The sequence below is a fragment of the Pagrus major genome, chromosome 19, assembly GCF_040436345.1.
Source record: "Pagrus major chromosome 19, Pma_NU_1.0".
NCBI lineage: Eukaryota > Metazoa > Chordata > Actinopteri > Spariformes > Sparidae > Pagrus > Pagrus major.
Window position 1 is genome coordinate 20,329,900 of NC_133233.1, and position 27,232 is coordinate 20,357,131.

The window sequence follows — 27,232 nt, forward strand, 5'->3', positions numbered from 1 at the left end:
AGAATTTCAGTTGAAAACATTAAGAAATTAACTAAAATTATCAACAGAATGTGAATAACAGTTGTGACGTTATGCGACCATTGTATTGTGTTGCAAACCAACCAGCCAACCAACAAAAAGACAATGGTGAAAACATGTCCTCCTCGGCAGAGATAATTAAAGATAAATAAGCATATCAGATATGACATGTAAAATTATTGTAATTTTGACATGCTTTTCCTGAGCTGAACACAGAAATGCACTCTTAAAACCTCCTAACTTCAAAATGACCTTCACTTCACATGCTTGGTTGCCTCCGTTGGAGTTCTGCAAACAAGAAGTGTTCGCCTCAGTGACAGCTCTGCCTGGGATAAACAAAACCAGGCTTTCTCTCGACTTAATGCCTTTGTTAATTTGTTTACCTTGATCAAATACACCTCATCACTAGAGGAATCTATCTCCTGGATGTGTTAGGCAGTTCCTGAGCTATAACTCAGCACAGTCACTCCATTTGTCAGAGAGAGCCCTGACAGTCAGCCTAATTAGTTTGGTTGTGACAAAGGAGCTGTCTTGTGGAAATCGGGAACATCAATCCATCCAGGGAGGCATGTGTTTTCATAATGCAGCCTGTACAGTGAGCAGAAACATGCCTATTACACGCTGGGAAAACTGCATCTATACGACAGGGTATAATGATCTGTTTGTTTAAAAAGAAATACTCTGAAGATGTTCTGCAAATATGTGCTTGTTTTTCATGTTATTTAGCATCTTTTGATCAGTTGCCACGAAGTGATTTAATTCCTGGGTGTTTTGAAGAAAGCCTGCATGCAAATTACAATGAGAAAATGTTGCATAAGCTGTGACAGTAAATATATACTTTCTGGCCTCTTATCTTTCTCTGTGTGACCAGTGACAAAACCTATAAACATATGATACTGATAGAAATAAAGTGCTCTCAGCAATCCATTTTATTTCATGTGGGGGGAACATTCACTCTCCAACACTGACAGGACTTTTATCGTGTCCGATATTGCTTTTGTAGACATTCAAATATTTTATGAAGCAAATCATATAAACCAAAAGCAATAATGTGCTGTTTTTCTTCAAAATGCTGCCTTTCTGCAGAGAGACAGGACAGTCAAGGGAGACAGTCATCTATCATTTAAGAGTCATTTTAACAGTGAGACATTAAAGTTAGTGCTTCTCAGCCTCTCCTGACATCCCTAAAAGCCACTTTTACATAATCCGGAAACACAAAAAAATTACCAGTTCCCTCAACGGCTTTTTGGCCCCTGGCTGTCTTTAAAATGTTCCACGACATTATTCTCTGGGGGATTTGTTCTTAAAGGCACTGTTCACACATCCACAATGAGAACATCCTCTCTGTCTCTGTTACGGCTTCTCTGCCAGCTCCAGCTTTACTGTGTGTGTGTTTCACTTTGAGATATTAAACCGTCAAATATTCATGTAATTGAATATTTATAAATACGGGGGAGTTTTGTTGAAGTTGCTTTGAGGGGTCTTTTAAAGTGGCTCCACAGTATAACTGAATATACCTTGTGTGTGTCTGTATAAAGCAAGAGGTTTTTTTTATGTCACTTCTTAAAATTTTCCACTATATTGACTTCTTCCACTCAAACAAGCATAATGCTAATCTTGTTTACTCTAGAACATGCTATCGTTTTGCTCTTCAGTTTTAAAGGGTCACTTCACCCAAATAACAAAAAATAGAAACATGTCGGTGGTATCTCGACATGCAGACAGTTTTATTTGACAGTGGAATTTAGTTTTTTTTACTAGAGCCTCTGCAAGATCTGTGCACAATTATGGTAACTGGGACATGATTTCTGAAAAAGGCTTATTACTGTCCAACTTTTTGCATCGAGTACCACTAACAAAATTCTCTTCACCAATATTGTACTTTTGTGCATACTTGCCAACCCTCTTGATTTTCCCAAGAGACTCACGTTTGTCATTGCTCTCGCCAGGTTACTTTCCGGGGTCCTGATTTCTGACAATTTTCACACTTTTTCCTTCGGTTAGTTATCATAGCCCATTTCTATGATAAAATGAATAATTTCAACTAAGATTTTAATTATCTGGCATAATAGTGATGTTACCTTTTACCTATTATTTTGCTATTTTCATTCTTTAAATGTGACCAGAATGGAAGTACAGTCCTTGAACCTCACATTTTTGGCGGTAGAACTCCCAGAACCCCACTTTGCTTTCTGTCACATTGAAGCAGAGAAGGTAGACCCAAACACACAAGGGAAACCCAACAGCAGTATCAGGGAAACTCAACAGATGACTCGACAGTGACTGAACAAAAGATTGGACTTAAATACAACCTAAACTAATGGGATTAGGTGCAGGTGGAGTGAGGCGGAGAAACACAGGGAGGAAGGAAGAGTAACAGGGCTGGACTCAGGTAACAGGGCTGGACTAATTAAACAGATACAGGACAGGTGTGGAGGGAAAACGCAAAAGACAAAGACGAGACGCCACAAAAACTGGAAAACACAGAAAACACACATACGATGAACAAAAAGGACAGGACCATGACATTTTTGAAATCCTCCTGTTTTTCAAATTTCAAGGTTGACATCTCAGTTCATGCGTGCACACATATTGACTCCGGAAGAGGGAAAAACTAGAGCGACTCCTAAAATGAGATTTTTGCTCATGAAAAATACAAGAACGCAGTGTGCACTATACCCTTTCGCATTCAGCATGTTTTAAAAGTAGAAAGTAGGTCACATGAATCAGGTATGTAAGAAATACACTCTGCATTTCATGCAAGTTGAGAACTTAGCATTTTTGTATTAGATTCGAAATAATAAATGAGTATGCAGGAGTACTTTTTTTTTGTTTCCCCTTATTTAAAGACCGGCACAATGCAGTAGACAAAGCTGTAAGCCTTCTACCATCCTCTTCCTATCTCACACATACTGAACCCAGTCTGTGCAGTAATTTCATGCAGAGGCCTTGGACTGCAAACGTTTGCAGAATCCAAGGCAAAACTTCACTTGACCTGAAAAGTAGAGGTAAAGTGCTGCACTCTCTCTTCCTCTTCCACACAAACATAAAGACACGCACACACATATGATGAGCCACATCCACCGAGGTGATTTGCCCCCCTGTGGAGAGGAGACTGGTAATGTTTTCGACCTTTGGAGAAAAATCATTGCCAGGTTGGAGAGAGAAGAAGAGACCTTTTGTAGCCATGTGGCCTCAAAGATGCTCTGTAAGCCCTGAGCTCCATCTTGCAACTGGTGTTTGATGTCGACTGAGGGAGATAGACCAACTGCAATCTGTACAGCAGCCTTTTATTTGGCCAGCAAAAAAAGCTGCAGCAGTCTTCTCACACTGAGGCATATTGATCTCATAGCTTCCTACAAAGATGGTATGCAGTAAGTCAATGTTACTTTGCATTCTCATACCACCTTTGTTTATTTTATCAAAGCTCTGAAAGCTCAGGCTAACATAAAGAAAATTAAGAATGGATTTGACCGCTGTGAGGATGCGTCCAAGACTGGCTACTGTGTTAGATTATGGAGAAGGAAAAATCTATTTTCCATTTATCTCATCTGAGCCCAAAGAAGCATGGCATCTAAGTAGAATTTAGCCTGCTGTGCTGATGCAGTGCAGGTGCTAATGGGCATTAACATTCATAGCCTGACTTGTTTTATCTACTCCTGCATTTTGTTTGCACACCTTGCTGTTCAGCACACAATCACTTTAAATGTAATGAAGTCTCAGTGGTTTTCGGAGCCTGTTCACACAAAGTAAAAGGGGCAAGTTGTTTGGGTTCTTCTTGATGTTTTTCATTTGTTTCCTTGTTGGTTTTGTGTTGTGAAGGAAGGGCTTTTAAGCACCACAGTTCACGGACTTGTACTGCTGCTGTGGCTCATGGTGAAAGTTGACCGTTCACTAAATCCCTCCAACAAACAGCAATTGTCCAATCATAGCTCAGCAGCTGTAACTGATCATTGCTTTTCCAAGAAGCTGCTCCATCCTAACTAACTTACAACCTACTGTCGAAATGAAACATTACAAAGGCCAAAAATTAACTAAGAAGAGTAGCTCTGTCCTGCTCTTTATCTGATTTGGGGAAACTCACACTCCAGCAACTTCAACCAATGTTACCAGAGATAGCAGAAGCTACATTTGCGAGACACTTTCGTCCTGCTAATTGTTGTTCTTAAAGCCTTTTGTTTTGTTACATTAAAAGTGAACATTCTGAATGAAAATGCTAACAAGAACAGACGCTAAATGACCAAACAATAGTAGCCAGATGAGCCAAGAGGCAAATTTTCATCCAGTTGGCAGCCTATCCTGACTTTTTGCCTGTGATACGTAGCTTTAGCTTCAGCCGTTTGGCGTGATATCATGTAGCCCAGTAGCGTGTTTGACAGGCTTGGCAAACAGTCATTAGCTCCTAGCAACAAGTATGGAAAGACAACCAAAAACATAATCATCAACACCAATCAACATCAGGAAATTGTCAAACATATTTCTTACTATTTCATAGTTGTAAAATAGCTTGTCCAGTTGTAGGTGTGCTATGACCAGACAGGTAAAGACACAACTGGGTCAGTCAGCTATGATGGACATATAGCATAATACATAACCGCAGCTGTCTATGCGGTTTCCTCTTGTCACTGTTGGCCGTAGCTACCTGACAGACATGGCAGAACCAGCAGATCCTCTTCCTCTTGTTGATAAACTGTACTTTACAAGCGAGCAGCATCAGAATTCAGCATGGATATGCAGCCTGTCAGATACACTATGTATTTGTATGTCAGTGTGTGTGTCTGTGTTTGTGTATGTGTATGTGTGGCTAGCAGGCAGAGAGCCAGCATGACCCAACTTCAGCTTTTCAGCTTTAGTGCAGTGCTGCAGACAGCTGTGCCACAAACACGCTGCTGTGGATCACCGCGAGGGCCTTTTATTTAGGTCACATTCTGTGCTTCAGCGGCCAACAGAAGGGATCTCTGTCAACTGCAATGAATACCTTTAGTTGGACACAGCCCACTTTTTAAGTGCCCTGCAAGAAGCGGACACTGTGCGTGTCTGTGTGGTATGTAGTGCGCGCTTTGTGTGGGTTCACTCTTGTGAGGATATTGCAGATGGCTGTGGGGATTGACCACTCTGTGTTTTTTCATTTTCACTCTAACAATACAAGAGTAATATATCGGCTTAATTCTCTCCCACAGTGATTTGAGTCCCTGGTTTAGCACAGACGAGGAAATTCCATGAATAATTTCCCCCAATTTTTCAATTAATCCAGCACCCGGTTTACAGCCACGTCAAAGAAAATAATAAATCTGACTCAATCTATATTCATGCACATAAACACATCCTGCATGTGCCCTACACAGCGTCCTCCAGTTATGTAAAGAACTAACATGATATTTCATTCCGCCACTCTGTCTCCCTCATTTTCTCTTGTTATGTTTCCTCCCTTTGTCCCCCTCCTCCTCCTCATTTTTTCCCTTTTTTTATTTACCACAGTGGCCTCTGGTAGTGCATTATAAATCGCAGTAATGAATTCCCCGCGCAGTTCTCGGCCACACTGCTGTCACAGGGCTACACCGGGGTGCGTGGGCTCTTATTATTGTCTCGTTAGCCTCACCTCCAGTCCATTGGAAACAGTGTGGGTTCAGCGGTTAGCCAGCCACAGCCCCAGATGCGTAAGAAAGGCAGTTTAAGGGCGCTGATGGATGCCATTGTTTTCATGTCGCCATGTAAGGGAAAGGTCGTTTATTGCAGCTTGCCTCGACCAGCCCAGAAGCTGTCAGCTGGGTTTTACTGGCCAATTAGTTTGCCCGTAGAAGAGAACTAGAGGCATAGAGGAAAAGTGTGGGATCGGGCTATGATCATTAGTTGTTTGTGGGTGGGGGGATGTGCTTGCGTGCACATAGAGCAGGTGTAGTGTAAAGCAAGAATAAATGCACTTTTTAAGTACTAGCTGATCTGTCACATCATCTTTTGAATTATACGAGGGATTAGGGCTCTCTGCAGAGGTTGCCATTGCATTCGCATCACAAATTTCTCATTACATTTTCTGTTGATGCTTCATTTCTAACAGTACCCTTGAACAAATATAGCACACGCTTGAGCTGGAAATAGATTTGAACTCTTCCTGATACCTCGTCTTCCTTTGTTTGTCTCTGTTTCCTCGATCCCCTGTCACTTTCTCACTGAAATCTACCAGAGTGAACAGAGAGGAGCAAGAGGAAGCTTTAGGACAGATCTGGATGTCAGGGACCACATGCCAAGTGGCTGCTATATTTAGAGATTCTCCTTCTGAAGTTTTGAAGGACAAAAATGAAAGAACAGGTCCAAGTCCTGTCAACGTCGTCAAGTTTTCTTGTCCGTGAAGGAGTGCCAAGAAGCATCTTCTTCAAATTAAAGCAGATGCAGCAGACATTACACTGTGCTTTGAGTGTATGCAAATATGAGATATTTATAATTCTCTTTTCTGTCTCTCTCTTCTTGTTTGTTTGTTTGTTTGTCTGTTCTACCTCATGGCTGTGTGTTTCTTTGTAGAGCTAGTTTTGGGGCCTGTGCAAACTTCCCGTGGCAGCAGTTGGAGGTGCACGTCGACCCGGCCACGATGACAATGAAAGGCCTGTCCAGTAGCCGTAGTCACCACCACACGGTGACCTGCGACCCCTCTTATGACTCCATGACCCTTGGGCACTCGGATCGTCGGTCCTACTTCCTCAACCCCGGGGAGGCTCATTCTGCTGACCACCCCTGCTACACACAGCGCAGCTCCTTTCAGTCCGAGTGCAGTGCCTATCCTGATCTGGCCAGCTGCACCTTCCCTCGCAGACATTACAGCTCTCACCATGAGCTGAAGACGGAGTGTGGTGCTGTGGTGCCTTATACAGGGCCGACAGGGAGCAGTAAGGGAGGTGGAGGAGGTGGTGGAAACAACAACAGAATCCCTTCTAACCTGCTGGAGCAGTTCGACCGCCAGGCACCTGTACGGCGTGAAGGCTACCACACCTTGCAGTACAAGCGCACTGCGGTAGAACACCAACGTAGCGACAGCCCTGGTCGGATCCGCCACCTCGTTCATTCTGTCCAGAAGCTTTTCACCAAGTCCCACTCCCTGGAGGGGCCCTCAGGGTCTGGTGGAGGAGGGAGCGGGAGGATGAATGGCAGCAAATCCAGTCCTGATGACCCCCCCTCCTCCTCTGGCACCCTGAAGCACAGTAAGCGCAGTAAGAGCAAAGACCGCTCCAAGTCGGAGCCTAAGATGCGCACCGCCATCTCAGGCTACTGGAGCTCAGACGACACGCTCGACCGGGAGGTGTGCCTCTACCACCATCACCACGGGGGCAGCAGTGGAGGCCTGCCTTCTGGGGTCATGACCATGGGGCGTCACCCGGACAAATCCCAGTCACAGTACTTCATGGAGTCTTACAACACCATCAGCGCCCACTCGCTCAAGACGTCACGCAGCAACAATGATGTGAAGTGCTCGACGTGCTCTGGGGGCAGCAGCGGGGCCATGCCGCTGGTAGGCCCCCTGGACGGCCAAGTGCAGCTGAAGAAGAGCTCGTGGTCTTCCACTCTGACGGTGAGCAGAGCGAGAGAGGTCTACCAGAAGGCTTCAGTCAACCTAGATAAAGCTCTAGTGAAAGCCGAGCAGGGGCGCACCTGCCACTTCCTACAGGTAGGACTGTTACAACAGCCCCACCTCTCGCATGTCATACTTCATGCAACCTGCGGTGCCAGCTGCTCCTCCACGCTTCTGCATGCATCTGTGTTTGTTTGTGTGTGAGCCTGAAGGGATGACTGGGGAGGCAGTGACCCAGAGCCCATCCTTTCATTCCCTGTGTCTCAAATAATTATAGGCTGACTTTGTCCCTGATTTCATCAAAACACATTTTGCAAAATCCTCACATGGCATCTGCTCCTCTGTCTTTGTGTCCTTTGTGCATGGAAATATTCATATGTGAGCATGTGGATGTTTAAGCTTTTACTTTTGTACTGCACAGTATGTCAAAAGTCACATAGCATGAGATAATGCTGTAAGCTGATTTTAGGTTCAGGCTCATGTACCATCACCACGAAACCTGAGAGTGTACTGGTCTTGGTCATAGCAGTGTTGGTGTGTGTAGGCATCTTAAATCGTATTCACGGAGCGAGAGCAGGGTGCTACTATGAGATCAGAGAGAGCCAGAGGTGAGCAGGCAAAGAAATGAAAGAAAAAATACTCTCTAGCTTAGTGGTGGTGGCAGTGGGTGCTCAGTCACTGTTTCACAAAGGATAAAAATGTTTCAGTTTGCATAGATTTCCTCATGTCAGGGTGAGCTGCAAGTATAAGAAAGGAGAACAGTGGAGAGAAAAGGCAGGGAGAATAGAGGAGGAAGTGTGTGTGTGTGTGAGAGAGAGAGTGTGTGTGTGTGTGTGTGTGACCCAAAGAGTGCAAATAAGGGCGACAGAGAAGGGCGTGAATGAGAAAGTAAAAGGCAGAAAGAGAGAGTGAGGAAGCATTAAAGACAGAGAGAAACTTCTGTGTGGCCGTGCATTTTAACAGCCTGAGAAACGGAGCGAGCAGATCAAGGGAGGATGTTGTCGCTGCAGTACGGCAACATTTCTGCCAGCCTAAAAGAGCCGGCTCTTTTTTCTAGAAAGAAAGACGGAAAGGGAAAAAAACAGGCTTCAAGGAGAGCAGCCTCACTAGTTAGTTTGAGCTACGTTTTTTGAATCCTTAACACAAGACGTTGACGTGCTGTTTGCTTCACCTACTGGGATAGGGTCCTGTTATCCATTGTCTCATGTTCACACACTTCGCACACTTAAAGTAACGCCTCACCTTTTCATGCACTTGTGCTGAATTCACAGGTTAGAACATTTGAAATATGCTGCACATCACTATGAGGTTAATTGGATTAAAAGCATGACTCCATTCATTTTTTATGGCTTTTTCTCTATAACAATAAATTCTTCTGACGTCATCGCAGACCCGGTCTTTCCCAAGATGTTAGCACAGTCTGCTGCTGCCCCCTGACATCAAAGTCAGCTTGGTTTCCTAGCTACCCACCGGTCTGTTGAATGATTCTCGTGCACTTTTTTCTCGCTCTGTATCTCATTTCTTTCACTTCAGAGCTGGTGCCCTAACAGCCACTCACATTGGGACTGCAGTGGTTCTGCTGAACAAAACCCCCTTTGTTTTCCCTCTCTCTCTATGTCTGCTGTCTTTGACTCTCTCTCTTTTAGATTAGGGCTGGGAGATAGCTTTACCTCCTTTTATTTTACCTTCATTAGTGTGTGTGAAAAGTCAGGAGAGCAGACAGGGGCCAGAGTACTGCAACGTTTTGTCAAAACAAGTCATTCCCTGCATTTGATATGCCGCATGCAACACAGGACAGACTACCCAAGCTCATGGTATGATCGAGGCAGACCTGCATTGATACTGTTACTACTTAGGCTTTTAGCGCATGAAGTACACTGTGTGATACAGGGATTTATATCAGGCCGGGGCAGAAAATGTAGAGCCTCGCTTTGTTCATGTGTAAGTGCATCTGTATGAGCTCTCATATCTTGGGGGTGTAATGTGTTCGCTCCCTCTTTACCTTATCTCACCTCACTTCCTCTCTACAGGTGCCTCAGGATGACTGGAGCGGGTTCTCTCCGCTGGGAAAGGATGACGAGATTCCTTGCCGGAGGATGCGCAGCGGCAGCTACATCAAAGCCATGGCAGAAGAAGACAGCGGGGACTCGGACTGCAGCCCCAAACCCTCGCCCAAGGTCCAGGCTCGACGAGCCAGCTACCTGAAGGCCACACAGCCATCCCTCACAGAGATGACCACGCTCAAGTAAGTTTGTATTTGATTCATCAGAAATGGTCTTCAGGTTATTTGTTTTTTCCAAACAGTTGACAAAAATCACAAAATATTACATTTACAGTTATATGAAACAGCATATCCTCACATTTGAGAAGCTCAAGTCAGTGACAATTTAGCATTTTAGTCTTTAGTCTGAAAAGTGAAGCCAATGCTGAAATGCCTTAGACCGGATTTCTTTCTAATGGCCAGCAGGGGGTGACTCCACTGGTTTAAAAAAGACTTATATGAAAATGAACCTACTTCTTTCTTGATTTATTATCTCAGTGAACAGTTTCCTAATTAGTTTATCGTCTCAATGGCTAAGACGATGGAGCAGGGTATGCTTTCGATTGTAGTTACCTTTGGATTGATAAGTCTCTACCATGTCATGTCCTTGGGCTCTCAGTCAGATCCGATCAGGATATCCTCCCCAGCTCTACCTTCTTGTCAAATTGTAGTTACTTCTGGCTACAGAAGACCAAGATGGCGACCACCATAATGCCAGATGTCAGGCTTTAAAATGGTAGTTCACAAACCAATGGGTGACGTCTTGGTTTTAGTGTGTATTTTACATGCTGAACATAATGTTCAAGTGTTCACATAAGAGATGAATCGAATGCAAGAGAGAGAGAGAGAGAGAAGTCAGCAAACAGAGGGAGATGAGTGTTACTCCAGCATCTGTCCGGGAGCAGTCTGGCTCATGTGCGAGTCCCTGACTCTCAGCTGGCACAACTTAATAACTCGCCTCTGTAGCACCACAGTCACACACATTGAACAGACTGAGCCTTCACTGAAAATACACGATGCCTGTCCATGTACTGAAGTGTGTTAAAAAATAAATGTCACATTGAGGAGAAATTCATTGTGGGTCGAGAACATGCAAGGGATATTTTTCTCTCCACCACAGCAGTTCTTTTCATTCAAGATCTAAAGTTAAAAGCTGAGCTTTATCATTTGAAGACTCTGATGAAGTTGTTTCTTGATGCACGAGGCATTCTCTGCTCAGCAGCATATTTCTCACAGTGTGAGCTCATAAAGTATTCAGCAATATTAGACTCCATCGTGAAGGTTTCTGGCTGAGCAAAGTCTTGAAACACGTTCAGCTGACAGCACTGTCTACAGTTCAGACGTGAGTTAATCTTAAGAAGGTCGAGTGTGAAAGCTTTAGGACAATCTATTTTCGGAAATGTAATATAATATTCATAATGGTTTTCATTCATTATCATACATGTAATCACCTGAAACTTGTGGGTAGATATAAAAGGTAAGCTGATATAAAAGTCTTTTATATCTACAGAGGAAGCGAATCCTCTTCCACAGAGTCTGCCATGTTTCTACAGTAGGCCATAACGAAAAAATGACGCAGCTGCATGCAATTCAAATATTTCAAATTTGCACCAGTGTATCGATAATCATATCGCAAGAGGAAGTGATACAATATATTGCAGTATCAATATCTCATCCCGAGAACTGATAGTTAAAACTATGAAAAGATAAAAGTTGCAACACAGCGTTGGAGGTGGAGCCCCGTTCCTATGAAAGCTGCTAAGTGGTGTTTTGAAGCCAAAAACACTTCGCTGCTATGAAAATACCTGGATCGCCAACCGAGCCGGCTAACCTCCGGTTTAGTGCCCAGCTAACTTGAAGGGGGATAAAATAATTTAATCATGCAGCTCTTCTAGACTTTCCAAATGTTATTGAACGGAATGGCTCAAATTATGATAGTGAGAGGAGTCATTTCGCGGGGGTTGTGACACTCAAAATAATGTATCCACCGTTTTCTTTCACAATGGGACTATGTTTTCTCCTCTGTTACAACTGTTTCTGGCACATTCATGACGTGAAAATGTATCATTTTAGTCCCTCCGCCAATTTCATTACTGAACAACTGTCTTGATATAAAATTAACTCATACCTGATGACAATATTTTCCATCATAGTGACACAGTGAAAGACTTGAATACACAAGTCCTATAGCAGCACCGGGCTGTGACTGATTAGCTGTGTAACACACACATATGAGAAGAACACCAGTGGGTGCTCAGTCACTGGTACTGGTTGCGCAAACACAAACAAACACAAACACACATCCTTATGTAAGTGCAAGTGGCGCAGCTTGGGGCCCACTAATGACTTGAATTTGGCTCGGGGAGCGCCATCATCATCTGATGGAACCCAGTGGAACAAACCAAGCTGCACTGCTGCTCGTTGGAGATAGAGAATAAGGCGGGAGCAGCTGACGTCTTGTTTTCACACTGTGCTTTTGGGAGCTGGCAAAAGTCTGTGTCACACTCGGCAATGATTAAATAATCAGCTTTGTTCTTCCATATGTCTCAGAGCCCATCCTGTGACCACTGTGTCCTTGAATGGTGATGAATTGCTCTTGAGAAGTTGTTGTGTTTGTTTACTCGCACCAAATGATAACCTTCCTCCTTAATAAAACACAGCGCACAAATAAAGCTTGTATTTTAAATGGCTGAGATTATTCCAAGCTCAGGAGAAAATGACATCCTTTCTTCTTCAGTCGTCTTTCTTTTTGCCGCAAATTCATTCATTCTTGGCCTAGATTTTATCGTGTTTATTTTTTTATTTCTCAGCCAAAACAGACATCTTGAATAATAGGTTGCAGTGATCACATCTTTGTCTTTCAGTCACTGTAGTCCTCCTACCACAGTCAGCACTCTGAAGACTCATATTCAGACAGTTACCAAGAGGAGGGGGAAGAGGAGAAGGTAAAAGCAAATGGAGGATGGGCCAGTTGGAGGGAGAAAAACCTCTCAAATGAGGAAGCAGGGAGTCGACTGACAGGGAGAGACAAGGTGCTGAAAAGAAAGGGGGAGTTATGCAGTAGTAATCAACAGACAGCTTTAGCAAGCGCTGATTCCTGAATGTCAAAGGGGAACGTGTGTTCATTAATGTCACTTGTTCCATAGAGGGACACCCTGTGTCAGGCTGAACTTCCCCCCCTTAGGTGGTCTGATTACAGGCAGGGTCTGCCATTCAAGTTGCCACAAAGACATCATTGGTTCAGGCTATAATCAGCCCTACAGGGAAATCAAGCGCAGACGTGGATAAGGATAATGGTGTTGGTAGATTGATTCTTTTTTGACTTGATTCCTCTGTGCATCATCCACAGTCTCCAGGCAGCTCATAGGGAAGATTCATACCAATCTCTGAAGTTTGGGATGTGCATTTAGATTTTCTTTTTTATGTATAATAATGCAGCTTCTATTTTCTATAATCCACTGGTCCATATTTTAAGATGAATGGGAAATGTTGCATAGGAAAGGAGGGAAAACAGAGGACTTAAAGAATGAAATGAGTGAGTTAAAGGGGCGCTATGTAGTTTTGAAGAAGAAATTCAACCTCAAAAATTCAATATTTACAATATTAATGAGGTAATAATACAAACTCAGAAATATTTATCTTTTCCATAACTCAATAAACAAGATGTTCTCAGAGGAAAATAAGGTCTCCAGAACACTGTTTGAAACTAGAAAGGTGGCAGGGTCTGCCAAATGTAAACAAAGTAAAGCAGTATGAAATTGTGTTGTCCTTTAAGCTCAGTTTGTTTGTTTATCTTTGCAGCACAATACAATCTTTGTCCTGACCTAACAGTCTGTTATTATGGAACACAAAAAAAGAAAGAATAAACCCAGAAAGATTCAAATTTAAGAAGGTGTATCCAGCTTATGTTTGGAATTTTTTACCAAAACAATTACAAAACTAAACGAAATTGTTGCAGATAAAACTTCCGTCAATTGACTTCTCAGTCAATTTATTATTTGTTTCAGCTGTACTTATGATTTGTCGAACAACTTATTGCAATTTTGTGTCACTTCTGGGGCTCCATATCAAAGAGGATAATGTTTTGGAACCACATCAGAACAGACTGGCATCTAAAAACAGCATTTGTGTAACAAAGTTGTACACCGTCTCTGAATCGTGACAACAAATCACCTCCCTCTTTCGCCTGACAACCCCACAGACAGGGAAAGACTGCTTTAAATATGCATTAAAAGCACAGTGCTACTACAGAACACCTCGACGGGAAACCTCTGATTAAAAAAGAATGAAGCTTGTTGATAAAAACGAACTGGCAAGCATGAGTAACCATTGAGAGCTTTCATATAAAAGCTCAGAGGACAGCATATTTTAAAATTAGCAACTGTTCTTGGAAAATCATTACCTTTTTGTTCCCATCTCAATAGCTCATCTGTCCTTTCGTTAGCCCGATTACTCTCTGCTGTCCTCTACCCTCCATCCTTCCATCCAAGAATGAGTAATCTAGTTTGCTTTGCTGTGGTAACCACGCTCTATTTTGAGGAGGAAATACATAATTAAAGCAGACCTGACCCGGAGGCAAAGGGGTTGTGTGTGTGTACAGTATGTGCCTGTGTGTGTGTGTGTGTGTGTGTGTGTGTCAATGTTTTTATGTACTCATAGACTGTGAATAATCTAAGATTGATGTATTCGTTTCTCTGTGCACTTTGTTCTCTGGAAGTTGGTTTAGTAGGCCACCATGTTCATCAAGAGGAAAGCGAGTCAGCCTTTTTAGGTTTTATTTCCCCTGATTAATGAATTGTTTAGCTGGCATCCAACTGCTGCGTAACCTACACACACACACTTTCCTCACATGTACCCAAACACACACACACAGACTCGCAGGCGCGAAGCATGCTGAGCGATGGGATTGGAGGCAGGTGAGAGCTAATGAGACACCTATTCATCTTCCTTGGAGATGGGTGTGTGTGTGTTTTTGTGTTGATTACGTATCTGTTTTTAGATTAAACATAGACACACACACACACACACTCTCACACACAGTTCCTCTTCTCTCTTCTGACATATCTATGCGAGTGTTCTCTACGTTAAGTGTTTTAGAAAGTGCTTACAAGGTGCTTCAAGGACAGACAACCTAAGCTACTGCGAGTGTTTCTCAATACTACTGTGCTTGTTGATTAGATAAGGGTGTCTCCTGAAGCAATTGCAGATTGATCCGTATCTGTGGGTTAATACGCGCTGCCAGGTACTTTGCAAATACCTTCTCTCGCTGTCTTTTCATTGCTTTATCTCGCCTTCTGTTTCCTCTGCTCCTTGTCCGCCTCCATCTTGCTTTGTTTCTACATTTTTAACCAAGCTCCTTTTTCCTCTGCTTTGACTTTTTCTTCGTATGGCAGGATTTCCACGGAGCACTCGCCCAAGCTACAGATCCGGAGTCACAGCTATCTGCGGGCGGTGAGTGAGGTTTCCATCAATAGGAGTCTGGACAGCTTGGACCCGGCAGGGCTTCTGGCCTCGCCTAAATTCCGCTCGCGAAACGAGAGCTACATGAGAGCCATGAGCACCATCAGCCAGGTTAGTGGCACCCAGGGGCCCGTGCCTCTCTGCCGTCGGCCCTTATGCCCCCTGTACCTCAACTGCTATGTCCAACAAGGTTGTGCAGGGGGGAGGAGATCCCATCACAACCGTCTTTAGGTGTGAGTTAACAATCAGGTCACCATCCGGCAAAATATGAAAAGTACCAAAACCCCCAATCTCCCAATTAGTGTATATGTCTGCATGCTGTTTTCTGGAGCTCAGATGATTACAGACGCATTCAGATTGGCTAATTAAACAGGAGGGCATACAGAAACCCCCCCCCTTACCCTAATATGCTCCTTCTGCTTCGGCATACTTTGTAAAGCAAAATGACGGGCTAAAAATACTCTCTTCAATTTGGCATCTGTTATATAAGAGATGAAAAACAAGAATTAAAATGCAGCCATATGAATGTTATGAATAATTCAAATTAGGATTGGCTCCAAGTGATGATGGGCATTTGCCTTGATTTGATAGTTATTGAACATATTGAGAGCTGACAGGAAACACTCAACAGTGGAGGTCTGTTATTGCCACGACTGCTGCAAAATATGATGTTCGTAATGTTGGATTTTGGGCACGGCTTCGACTCCACATCATTTAGAGTGACAGGGGAGCTTAGCCTACCTTTTTGCCCGGGGTAATAGGCATATGTACTCCCCCTCCAAAGCCCAGGAGCAACAGTTTCCCTCGCCGACTGATTGATGGACCTTTGAGACACCCCTTCAGGTCCTGGCACAGATCAGGGCCAGAGGAGAATGACACACCGGACCTGGCATCTACAGAAATGCCACAGAATTAAAGAGGTGCTGCTAGGCTCTCTGTCTCACTCACTCACTCTCATATTTGTATGTGCATAAAAAGAAGCTCAACATCAGCGGACTGATTCGAGGCACACGAACCTTTCTGACTCCAAGCTCTACAGTACAGACTCTCACTCTTCTGACTGCACGCTCTCGTCACTGACAAACACCCAAAACTGAATGCAGTAGTTAGTCCCTAGCCACATCCCATTCCTACATGTCCTCTTGTGCAGACATCTTGCAAACTTTTCCTTCGTTAAGAGCTGAACAAGAGCGACTTCAAGGAATGGAATGGAGCTCTGTGTTATCTGCCCTCACGCAGCACACACCCAACTCACAAGTCTGCAGCAAGAGTTGTTTTTGTCTTTAGTCCCTGTTCTGAAACCCAGACTGCATCGGCTAATGATGCAGGTGTAGTAAGATTTCCTCAAGTCACATCTCAACTCCCAGTAGTCGTAGCTCTGTCACTTCCTAATTCTCACCTGCGGCACTTGTAGTACTTCACTCTGTTGTGTGGCCCTTTTGAAGTTACATCTTACAGTGATTCCTCCCCCTTATCACTCACTGGACTTTCTTTTATTTTTCTTGAATATATTTCTTCTTTTTTTTTAAAGTATACAGAAGTTTCTATCTATGGCTTAAAGCTTCACATGGCAGCGGGGAGGTGGACATTTGACCAATTTGAGCAAGCAACATAAAAACCTCTAATGTTTTTGGCCTTTAAGAGAGTATCTGTTTCACCCTGACAGCCAATGTGTAATTTCAACCAAAACATAAGAAAACATAAAAACCTTTGATCATAAGTACTATTAGTAGGCTATATTTATAGGATCATTTTTATAATTTTAGTGTAAAAATGGCTTGAGCAACATTACTGTTGACCAGCTGGTCTGATTGCTGGCTTATGTGGTTGTCCACAACAACCTGACATCGGGTTGTGTTTCTCAAAGACTGATTATCTTTCAACTTTTCACCACAGGCTGTTTTTTTCCCACAACCCCTGCGGTCCACAGCGCAGTAGCCGAAACGCACTTGTTTAGAGTCTTTAAAAAAGACCCTCAGAGGCGGGCAGGTAAAATAACAAAAGGCGAGCTTTAATAACAAACCTGAAAACACAAACCAGCGATCTAAAATCCGAAGAAGGCAGGCAACAACTACAATCCAGTAAACTGAACAGTTACATGAAAACGGAGGACAAACCATAAAGCCGTGGGGACCAAATCCAGAGCACAGAGAAGGAACGAGGGACAGACACAGGAATGCAGGAGACACAGGACGAAAACAGACAAACTGACAAAGAGACAGGGGAAAACATGAGCTAAATAAAATACAATTAACACTTAACAAATGAAACACAAGTGAACAGGACAAAGGTGGGAAAGGACAAAGAGAGGAGGTGCAAGGCAACACATAGCACACGAGGAGAGAACTACAAAATAAAACAGGAAATAATCAAACCCAAACCCAGACAGCAATACCCACACCCAAAAAAAGAAATGGGAGGATTGGCATTTTTACCAGAATGCCAGATTTGGTCTGAATGAGACCTGAAACTGAAGACACTAAACGTGACTAGAAATTAAAAACTAAATTACACCATTGTTCTTCCTGCAATTTCATATTTTGATTGCTTGTTCTGAATTGATTTGAGTAAAAAATAACTTTTGTCAGTAAGAGCTCTTGTTTAAATGACACTTCAAAGTTATTTGTTGTGTCTCTGTAAGCAGAGAAGTGTCCATATCAAACAACAGAATGTATTTTTGGCAAGTGTTGTGATTCCTCCTGCTTCAAATTCTGGGAACACTGGAGCACTGTGTCTAGTTGCAGCAACCGTTTTGTGATTTAAGTGTTTTTGAACGTAAAACATCTGCCTAGTGAAGCTTTAATCAGTGGAATAGCTCTACAACATTAATTCTTGCAGCACAAAGAGATGGCCTTCTGTAATATACTGTCCCTCTCCTTAGTCTTGGACTTTGCTGGTGTGTGCCTGTGCATTTTTATATTTACATTTTTCACTGTGCCTGGGTGCGTGCCCTCCTGTGTATGTTTTTTCGTCTTGTTCTTTGTTTGCACGTACTGTATGTCTGCCTGTGTCCCCCTCCTCCGCAGGTGAGCGAGGTGGAGGTGAACGGGCAGATCGAGGCGGTGTGTGAGTCAGTGTTCAGCGAGATGGAGTCGCAGGCGGTGGATGCCCTGGACCTGCCCATGCCCGGCTGCTTCCGCATGCGGAGCCACAGCTACGTGCGTGCCATCGAGAAAGGCTGCTCGCAGGAAGAGGAGGAGGGAGGCGTCGCGGTGGGCAACAGGAGGACCAATTCACCCCCGCGCAACACCACCACTGTCAGGACCATCCAGAGCAGCACAGGTAGGTGGGAACATGGGAACACACACAAGCTCATGTACTTACGAACATGTGTGAACATGCATAATTCACGGCGCATTATGAATTTATCTGTGTGCCTAGAAGGTATGTATTATAGATGTGTCCTCTAACTTATGCAGTATGTATATAGTGTCACACACTATACACACTAATAAATAAATAAATGAATTAATGCTGCAGTTATGGCAGAGTGAGATTGTTGTATAAAGGATCAACAACCCACGCTTCAGAATAAATATATTATATATACATATATATATGTATGTGTATATATATATATATATATATATATATATATATATATATATATATATATATATATATATACATCGATATTTCAACACTTTACATTTCCTTATGTTGCAACTTGATGTTTCTTGAGGTTAAATTTCCCAAAACACAATACATCTCAGATAGGGTTTGGAAAATCATGTTTTGGCTTAAAGGTAAAATTCACCCAAAAATAAGAATTCAGTCATTATCTACTCATCCCCAATGCTGATGGAAAGTCTGGTGAAGTTTCCTGGTCCACAAAACATTTCTGGAGCTTCACAGCAAAACTGCGTTTATGTTCAGGAGCATGTTCTCCTGAACAATTGAAGTAGGTGGGGACTTTTAAAACTTAAAAACATAAAATGGCTCCATACATTCACTTCTGACATAATCCAAGTCTTCAGAATACCCAGGGAGCCCAAAGTCATATGAAAAGATGTTATTTACTTCATTGTAGCTGCTAAGCTAAAAGCATTAGAGTGCACATGGAGGGTGTAAATAACGTCTTTTCAAATCATTTAGGCTTCCACAGACTTGGATTACGCTGGATAAACTGTATGGAGCCATTTTATGTTCTATTAATGTTTTTTGTTGTTTTTTATGTTTCGTCACAAGTCCCCATCTAGTTCAGTGAGAATGCTGCAACACTGTTTTGCTGTGAATCTCCAAAAATGTTTTGTGGACTACAAAACTTCACCCATCTTTCAATCGGCGTGAGGTCGAGTAGAAAATGACTGAATTTTCATTTTTGGGGGAACTTATCCTTTAAACTACCTGGTTTTGGCCACAAACAAAGCTGGACATGTCACAACGTCCCAACGCCGCCACCATCCCCTCCACCTCCCGACAACAAAGTCAGCTCATATATTTGTAATGTCAACATGATATGACACATATTGTAGAAATGGAATACATGACACATATACATCTGAACACACCCATTGTTTGCAGAAACTTAAAATGCCGTCATTTTATTCTTGCGACTGGGCTGTGGTCAGTATTTTTCCTGAAGGAAATTGTTGTTTGGATAGTTGATCAGGGAATAGTTTCACTTTGTAGACTCAAACCCTCTGCATTATTATCCATCTGACCCAGTTTTCCTCTCAGATACAATATGATGAATGCAGAACTGTTTTTTTCCCACATAAGAGCTTATTCGAGCTGTAAAGCTCAGTGGCTGCTAGGTCTTATTTTAGCCCTCTTGTGTGCCTCATGGTCTGGAGCGCTTGGCTTTCCAGCATTACTGCATGCATGCAGTATTGATGCTGAGTGGTGCTGGCATCCAGCACTGGGTGCTTCTATGTTTCCCAATGCAAATCCAAACGTCATTCCCTTACATTGTGCAGGTTGAGTCACCGTCGCCTGACGCACTCTGGCTTTCTCCTCCGTTCCTTTTGAGCTGTGCCAATTAAAAGACAGCATTTCCCCAAACCTCGCCGTCAAGGTTACAGTCAGATAATTAAACACATTTACTGCAAATTGGCAAAACTAGTTCAATCAATTCAAAGGGCTTAAAATTAACTCTGAGTAAACATTTATATAACAACGTTTCATATTTGCTTCAGCTGACTTCCTCCAAAACTATCATTCCCCTTCTCCAGTTAATGAAGCATTCGAAATATAGAGTTGCGTTCTTGTATTTTTATCATTTAACATCGATTGACAATTCAGGGTAACAGCACAATTAAGGGCAGTAGAGGATTCAGTTGATTGTTCTGTTGTGTGGTGGTAGTTATTGATCTATAAAAGAAGACTGAAAAGATCAAGAGAGGGACATTCGGAGCTCCTTTTCGCCTGAGGAGGGAAGAGATAATGAATACCATCTATCAGGTGAAGTGTTGTAGAGATTAACTCTGGTTTTCAAGCCAGACAGCTGTAGTGTTACAGTCTGTTCACACACACTTCTTTGTAGATGCAACTGTCTTGATCTGTTGCCGGTAAAGTAAAGATAATGCCTAGAAAACCCTCTCAGGTAAAAAAGTGTTAAAGCAGAGATGTCTGTGTGTGCATGCGTGTGGTCTGTAGCACACATGTCTGCGGCAGTAGCCTTGCAGCTGTTGGCATTTTAATGAACATCCTTTTTTGGCACCTGAGTTTGTCACATGATGAATGGACGGTGTGGAGGTACAGAGAAGAGATATCAGTGCTGTGTGGTCGCTGATGATCCAATATTATGCTGCTGCTTCCAATTGAGGACAATCCTTTCTAACTCTACGTGATCGGCTGTCGACTTCATGCGACCCTTGACCCTCATTTGCTGCCGACCTTATTGTATCTGGGAATCAGCTGCAGCTAAGGTTCAAGCAGGAGAGGAAGGGAGAGCACACTCGAGTGATATATCATGAGGCATTGTAGAGAGCAGTTCACCGTGGTTGGTAGTGAAGGTAGAGGATTGCTTCAGATTACTGTCATAGTTGTACGACTACACAATTCATCACCTCCTTAGATCTTCACAACTGAGTCGTCAGTCACTGTAATTAATTAGCTTGCTCTCCTTCTTCTCCTCTTGGGGGAAAACGCCGTGATTGAGGAGGAGACGAAGAGAGGGAGACTGGCAGGAGAATGGGAAAAGATCTTTTTGCTCTCTCAATCGCCTCATTTCCAACACATGTACTACCACCCTGTTGACGTCATGAGAGAGTAATTACCGTTTTACACACGTCACACACCGTGTGAAATACACTGATCACAAGTGGTCCGGATCCTTTAATTAACCCCCCTAACTCTTATAAATGCTCCTTGAAAATCTGAAAATCTCAATTCTGAGGGGTTTCAAAGATTAAGCTAATTAGTTTAGCTTTTAGCTTAAAGGTGAGTAGCAGCACAGGAAATGTGACTGACTGAGGAAGCTAATGCATCCTTTGCTCATGCTGCAACTGCTAACATGGACATAAAGTGATGCTGCCCTCACATATGATTAGAAATGATTTATTAATGGATTTCAGACATGTCCTTATGAGAGAGAAAGAAGTAGTACAGAACTTGCAGTGCAATTTTTATGACAGCTGTTAAATATCTGACGTGATGTCACTTCAATTTACACCTACAATAAATAGCCACAAATAGCGTTTTGTAATCTAGTTAATATGTCTTTTGATATTCATCAAAGAGTTTCTCTTTCTATTTTGTAACTGGGTATTGATTCTAATATGAGTCTGTACTGGGATCAGAATAAACCAATAGAAGGACAGTCAGACTGTCAGCTGCCATCTTGAGTTGCATGATGATGTGAAGCATTACCTCCCATCCCACTTGACGTCAATGCAGCATAACATGGACACATAATGGAGATGTGCTGTAACATCATTGTACGCCCGAGATGTGCAACGCTCACAGACGCACAGTACCCACAGAAAAAAACAGGCTCTTATACATGAACGGTACACATTATATAATGGTTTGGTCTGTCTCTTTTCTCTCGCACATATAGACTTCACATAACTGATGGTTTCGTGACATCCTGCCAAGTAAACAATCGCAGCTTTTTTCTCTGTTATTCCACTACACAGGAGAGGCACGCATGCAGGCGCTCACACGCACAGACACGTACACACATGTGCACACGTTCATACATTTCACAGGAAATCAGCTGGGAGCCCAAAGTGAGAAGTGAAGACGCTGTTGTGGTAAATATTGCATGATGTTTCAGAGGGACGGTTCAGGCAGCAGTTCCAGAAAAACAGCCAGTGCTTATGGTTTCTGCTCCCACTTGTCCCCGCGGCAAACCACCAAAATATCACACACACACACACACACACACACAGGTGAGAGACCTATCAGTTTCCGCTCTCTAGTTTGCCCACTGCGCTGCTCCAGCCCATTATTATTGATGATCTTTTTAATCCTGAGGAAGGAGACCGAAGTGAGGGGCTGTCCTTTGATCTCCTCTCTTTGAACGTCAAGTGGCTGCGGCTGCTATTGCCTGCCTCTCTGTGCACTCAAACTGGCACCTTCACACACACACACACAGGCGTGCTAACCCATGCAATCCCTCACACACACATTTTACGACTGCATCGGACAGACATGTTGGCCTAGACATCAGCTCCTTTGGATCGGTTTAACAAAATCTGGAGCAGATCCTCTTTCTAAAGCTTGGGAAAATCCATAGCAATCGGTTAATGTGAGGATTTTACTGCCTCTAAGCTCTGGCTCCTCCACCCCGCATCGTCTCCAGTTAACATATTCATCACCTCTTCACTCTGCTTTGTCTTTCCCCCTCCTTGGTCTCTTACACAACAGCTAGATCCCCTGCCTTTTCACAACAGCAGTTAGGAGGGTGAGTAAATCAACCTGTTGTTTCTCTAAGAAGACAAATTGACCTTCAATTAGAAGGAGAATACACACAGATCTTAAGTCTGGGAAATGTGCAACAGTTTCTGTTTCTCTTCCTCTCACCCTCGGTTTCCTTGGCTCACTGACCTGCTGTCAATTATCAAGCCTCAATTTCCCAGCATCTATTTTTCAGAGTTGCCGAGGGATTGGCTGAAAAGGGTGGCTTTCCTCCCATTGCTACTGTAATAGGCAACAGGACAATGTTTAATTTAATGGCTGTGAATTTCCGAATAGAGACGTTGCGCTCGATAAAGCATTCCTTAAGTAAGTGTTTGAAGCATGCTTGTGGCCCATTTTTGCTGATGGTCTTGTCAAACACTCAGTGGGAATACCACCTCTTCATTTCGTTTTCTGACGCAGCTCTGGGAACACTCTCCTATCTGTGCTCACTGTACTATCCGAAATAAAACCAAAACTTACATAACCACTATAGATTAGGTGAGCATGCCCTCTTCTTAAAGATAATTAATGAGTAAATGTGATGTAAATAAACAGCAATTGAAGAGGCCAATTTGCATATATAAATACAGATGAAGATGTTGTTTCTAATGCAGCATAATATGAATAATATCATGCATGAAGATCAAAGAAGCTTTCACTCTCTGTCATTCAAGCCTCAGCAGGCAACCTTCCTCGAGCATCCAGGAAACAACTTGTTTATCCATCTATAAACCAGGAAATCAACTAATATTTAAAACGTGAAAATAAAGTTACCCCAAAGTAGGACATTGTTGCAGTGTCAAGCTTTTATTTCACTTTAAAACCAGCATGAGTAACAGGAAGAGGTGGCATGAAACAGTTAATCCATCTAAGAAAGCCAAGTTCATAACAATAGAACCAATCACGGTGTTCATTCAAAATAATAACCTGGGTAGAAAACCCCTGCGTTTCATTGATGCTTTCATATAATAACAACACTTTAACGTCAGGTTGGAGACCTAATTTACCTCTCGCCTCACTGAATAAAATGAAAGATTGAGTTTACCTTTCGTCCGAACAGCGGTGGTTGGTTTTGGTTAATCAAAGCAACACAATCCATGAAATAAGCACAGCAGAAACGTAGGATTTGTCAGACCACTGTGAGGCTGAAAAGACAAAAGAAATAAACATGTTTGCCGATTTCACATGTCTGCGATGCAAATCAACCAACAGTTGTCTACCCAGAAGTGAATGTTGTTGCTAGCGCGACGTCACAGGGATTCAGTGACTACAACAAAACTTTATGTTTCATATCCAAGTATGATCCCAAACCTAAAGTAAAGTTTCATATGTCCTGGTGTAATGCTTATTACATGGGCAAAACTGATTTTGTTTTCCTGCTGAGAGCTTGCTGAGAAGATTGATGCAGCTCTCGTGTCAGTAAGTGAAGTATGAAGCTACCGCCAGCAGCAAGTTACCTTAGCTTAGCACAAAGACGGTTGTTTTAGCATAAATTGCTATTGTTACTCTTTGTTTTTTGCACAGATTAAAGAAACAAGACATATATCGTGTTAATTAGTGATCCTTGGAGCTGGTGGCAAATTCTTCACATATTGATAGAGTCATACTAGCTGTTTCCCCCAGTTTCCAGTCTTTGTGCTAAGCTAATAGCCAACTGCTGATGGTAGCTTCTTACTTAGCTTACTGACATGAGAGTGGCATCAATCTTCTCATCAACTCTTGGCTTTGTGAAACAGCTATGACTAATTTTAAATAATGTGTGCCTTCTTGTATATTCTGAATTAAATCTACTACATTAGGTTGTTTCTTTCCTGTCAGTTTGTCGCAGCATAGCCTGTCTGCTTCTGTGTCTGAAGTGCATCTTACCCGGCCACATTTAGCCGCAGTTTGAACCAATTTCACCATTTATAATAAATATGTGAAAGAAGTCATCATTTTGAAACATGTCTGCACCAAAAAAGTAACTAATATAGTGTGCTACTTTGTCGCCCTTGGAGAAGTCCCCAGACTCCCTTAGAAAAGCGCTCAATTTAATGAGTAGTTGAGTTAGGAGAAACTTTATAAATGTTGTGAAACCCTCTCTATGATAAATTCTGAATTCTTTGGGCCTTCTTGTAAATTCGGCAAATGCTATTCATCAAGTGAATTCTTTTTTGTTTAAAAACATTGTCCATTTGTCTCCGTACATTGTGATGCAGTGTGTGTGTTTATTTGCTTATCAAGCAGGGAAGTTAGATCTAATGACAAGTGGTCATTCGGGATACATAATTCCAGGTGTAAACTGACGGATTTATAGCTGTCCACTTGAGATCGGAGCGCTCAGTAAATCAGGTATAAACAGCCTCTTAAAGCTATCCAGCAGACAGAAGCAGTTTCCTAAATTTAGTGTTTTGGGTTAGTAAAACTTGGTCTTTTCAGTCTGGAACAGTACCCTCATTAAACCAAATTCCCTGCAATGTTTTCAAGCTTTACTGTAGTGAGATCACATGAGGTTCCTGTGTATATTCCCAGCTCCATCTACAGCACAGTACCAGAGGCTAAAATAAAGCCTGTACAACACTGCCCCCAGGGGCTCAGTGTAGCACAGCACTGCACCTCTGCCCTCTCTTTCTGCAGTAGCTGTGTGAGTGGGTGGATGAAAAACTACCAGACAGCTTGACCCAATTAACAACAATCACTGCCATCCCTGGCACTTTTCCAAGAGTTCTTTTCTGAGAGAGGGAGTGTGAGAATAAATATCTTCGGATTTCCCAGTGTGCTAAATATACGTGGCAGGGATACAGACCACTCACGTCTGGTCGAATCAGGATCAAGCCGAGCATTCGTCCGGAGATCCCCTCACACCTTTACCAGCCCACGCAAATTTCCAAGAGCGAGGCTGAAATTTGTTTTTCATATGTCAGGAGGACTCGTGTGAAATAAAAGCAAAGAAAAGTGCAGCTCCGGGGCATCCTGTGTGTCATCATGTGTTTTGAGAAGGTCCCCTCTCAAGGTGGGTTTGAGGAAGACTACAGGTGAAAGGCCCCCGTGGCAGAAAACCGACCTGAGCGGTGCTTCTTCACGGCTGCAGTGAGTTACTGTGGCCTGTTGTGTCTGTTAACGGAGTGATGAGTTAAGAGCAAGGTCGGGAAGGTAAACAATCAAGGTGCAGTCAAGGTATTACTGCATGTTGCTATATATAATCTCCCTGGTGTTGATTTTTTTATAACACAACATAAAAATGATTTGAAATTTTAATTAATGTCTATAAAGATGTTTTATGTAAATCCACAAAAAACTCCAAAAGAAGATGATGATCTCAATAATAAGAAGTAACCCTGCACTAAATCTTTGCCCCCTGGCGTACCGAGGCCAGGGGGCAAAGATTTGGGTTGTAAAGGCTCGATGTTTTATCTAAGAATTGGACAATTTACCTAAAAAAAGTAAATAAAGAGATTTGGAAAAAGGTTTTCAACAACAGTAAGACCGTTATTAATGAGATGGAAATATAATAGAGCATTTAAATGAACTGAGTAAATGTCATTGTCTTTAATGTTGGTGTTTTGCTGGGGGGATCTGGACTAGTGACCTCAGTATTCCTGGCTGTGTGGCCCTGTAATTAAATAAACAACTAATACAAAGTAAAAAACCCATTCAGTGAATGATTTTTAAAATGATGGGAGAGTACATGAATAAAGTTTGGAGACATCACAGTAAAGTTTTCCAGCTGACTGGACTGTGAGCGGGACTGTCCCACCCTGTGCTGAATGAGCTATCAAGTGTTTGTGCGGGGCAGCAGCAGCAGGAGGGGGTGGGGGGTGCGATCAAGGCGCGTCCACATCCTGACATAAGATCCAATATCGTCAGAGAGGGGAAGGAAAAGAGAGAGGACTCGTCCGGTCAGCTCGGCTCGGCTCAGTGTTGCGGGACCTCCAGCTTTCATGACGATACTCCACAGCCTGTACAGCGCGCTGCTCGGCATGTGTGACTACTGGATCCGCCTTTGTGAGTACAAGCCGCTGTTGTGTTGCTCTGTGAGCGAGGCATGATGAGGGATGGTTAGCTGCCCGCATCAGGAGAGCCACGGGCCGGAAGTCAGGCGGCGTGGCTTTCAAAATAAAAGTCGGATTTGTGTCGGAATGGTGCGGGGTGGGGAAGTGGCGAGATGCCAAAATATAAAATAACAACGGACACATTGGAGTCGTAGCAACTCCTGTTGGATTCGTGTAAAAGATACTCATAGGCTAACAACGGTGTCCACTATGCAGGTAAAGTGCTCGAAGTAAGGTCAGCAAAAATAATAGGCTATAATAGTGACATTTATCATG

The 27,232-nt window shown here is 42.9% G+C and overlaps 1 protein-coding gene across 2 annotated transcripts in view; it reads left to right on the forward strand.

Annotated features, from left to right (window-relative positions):
* Positions 1–6,601: 6,601 nt before the first annotated feature.
* LOC141014567 (disks large-associated protein 1-like) overlaps positions 6,602–27,232 on the forward strand; it is a 44,542-nt gene continuing 23,911 nt past the window's right edge. The window contains exons 1-5 of one of the 2 annotated variants that reach the window (XM_073488413.1): positions 6,608–7,672; positions 9,607–9,821; positions 15,011–15,188; positions 18,104–18,363; positions 21,837–21,865. In XM_073488413.1, coding sequence (XP_073344514.1) covers positions 6,608–7,672; positions 9,607–9,821; positions 15,011–15,188; positions 18,104–18,363; positions 21,837–21,865 — 1,747 coding nt within the window. Of the gene's footprint in view, positions 7,673–9,606; positions 9,822–15,010; positions 15,189–18,103; positions 18,364–21,836; positions 21,866–27,232 lie in introns of both variants that reach the window. The other variant, XM_073488414.1, reaches the window with a different exon arrangement.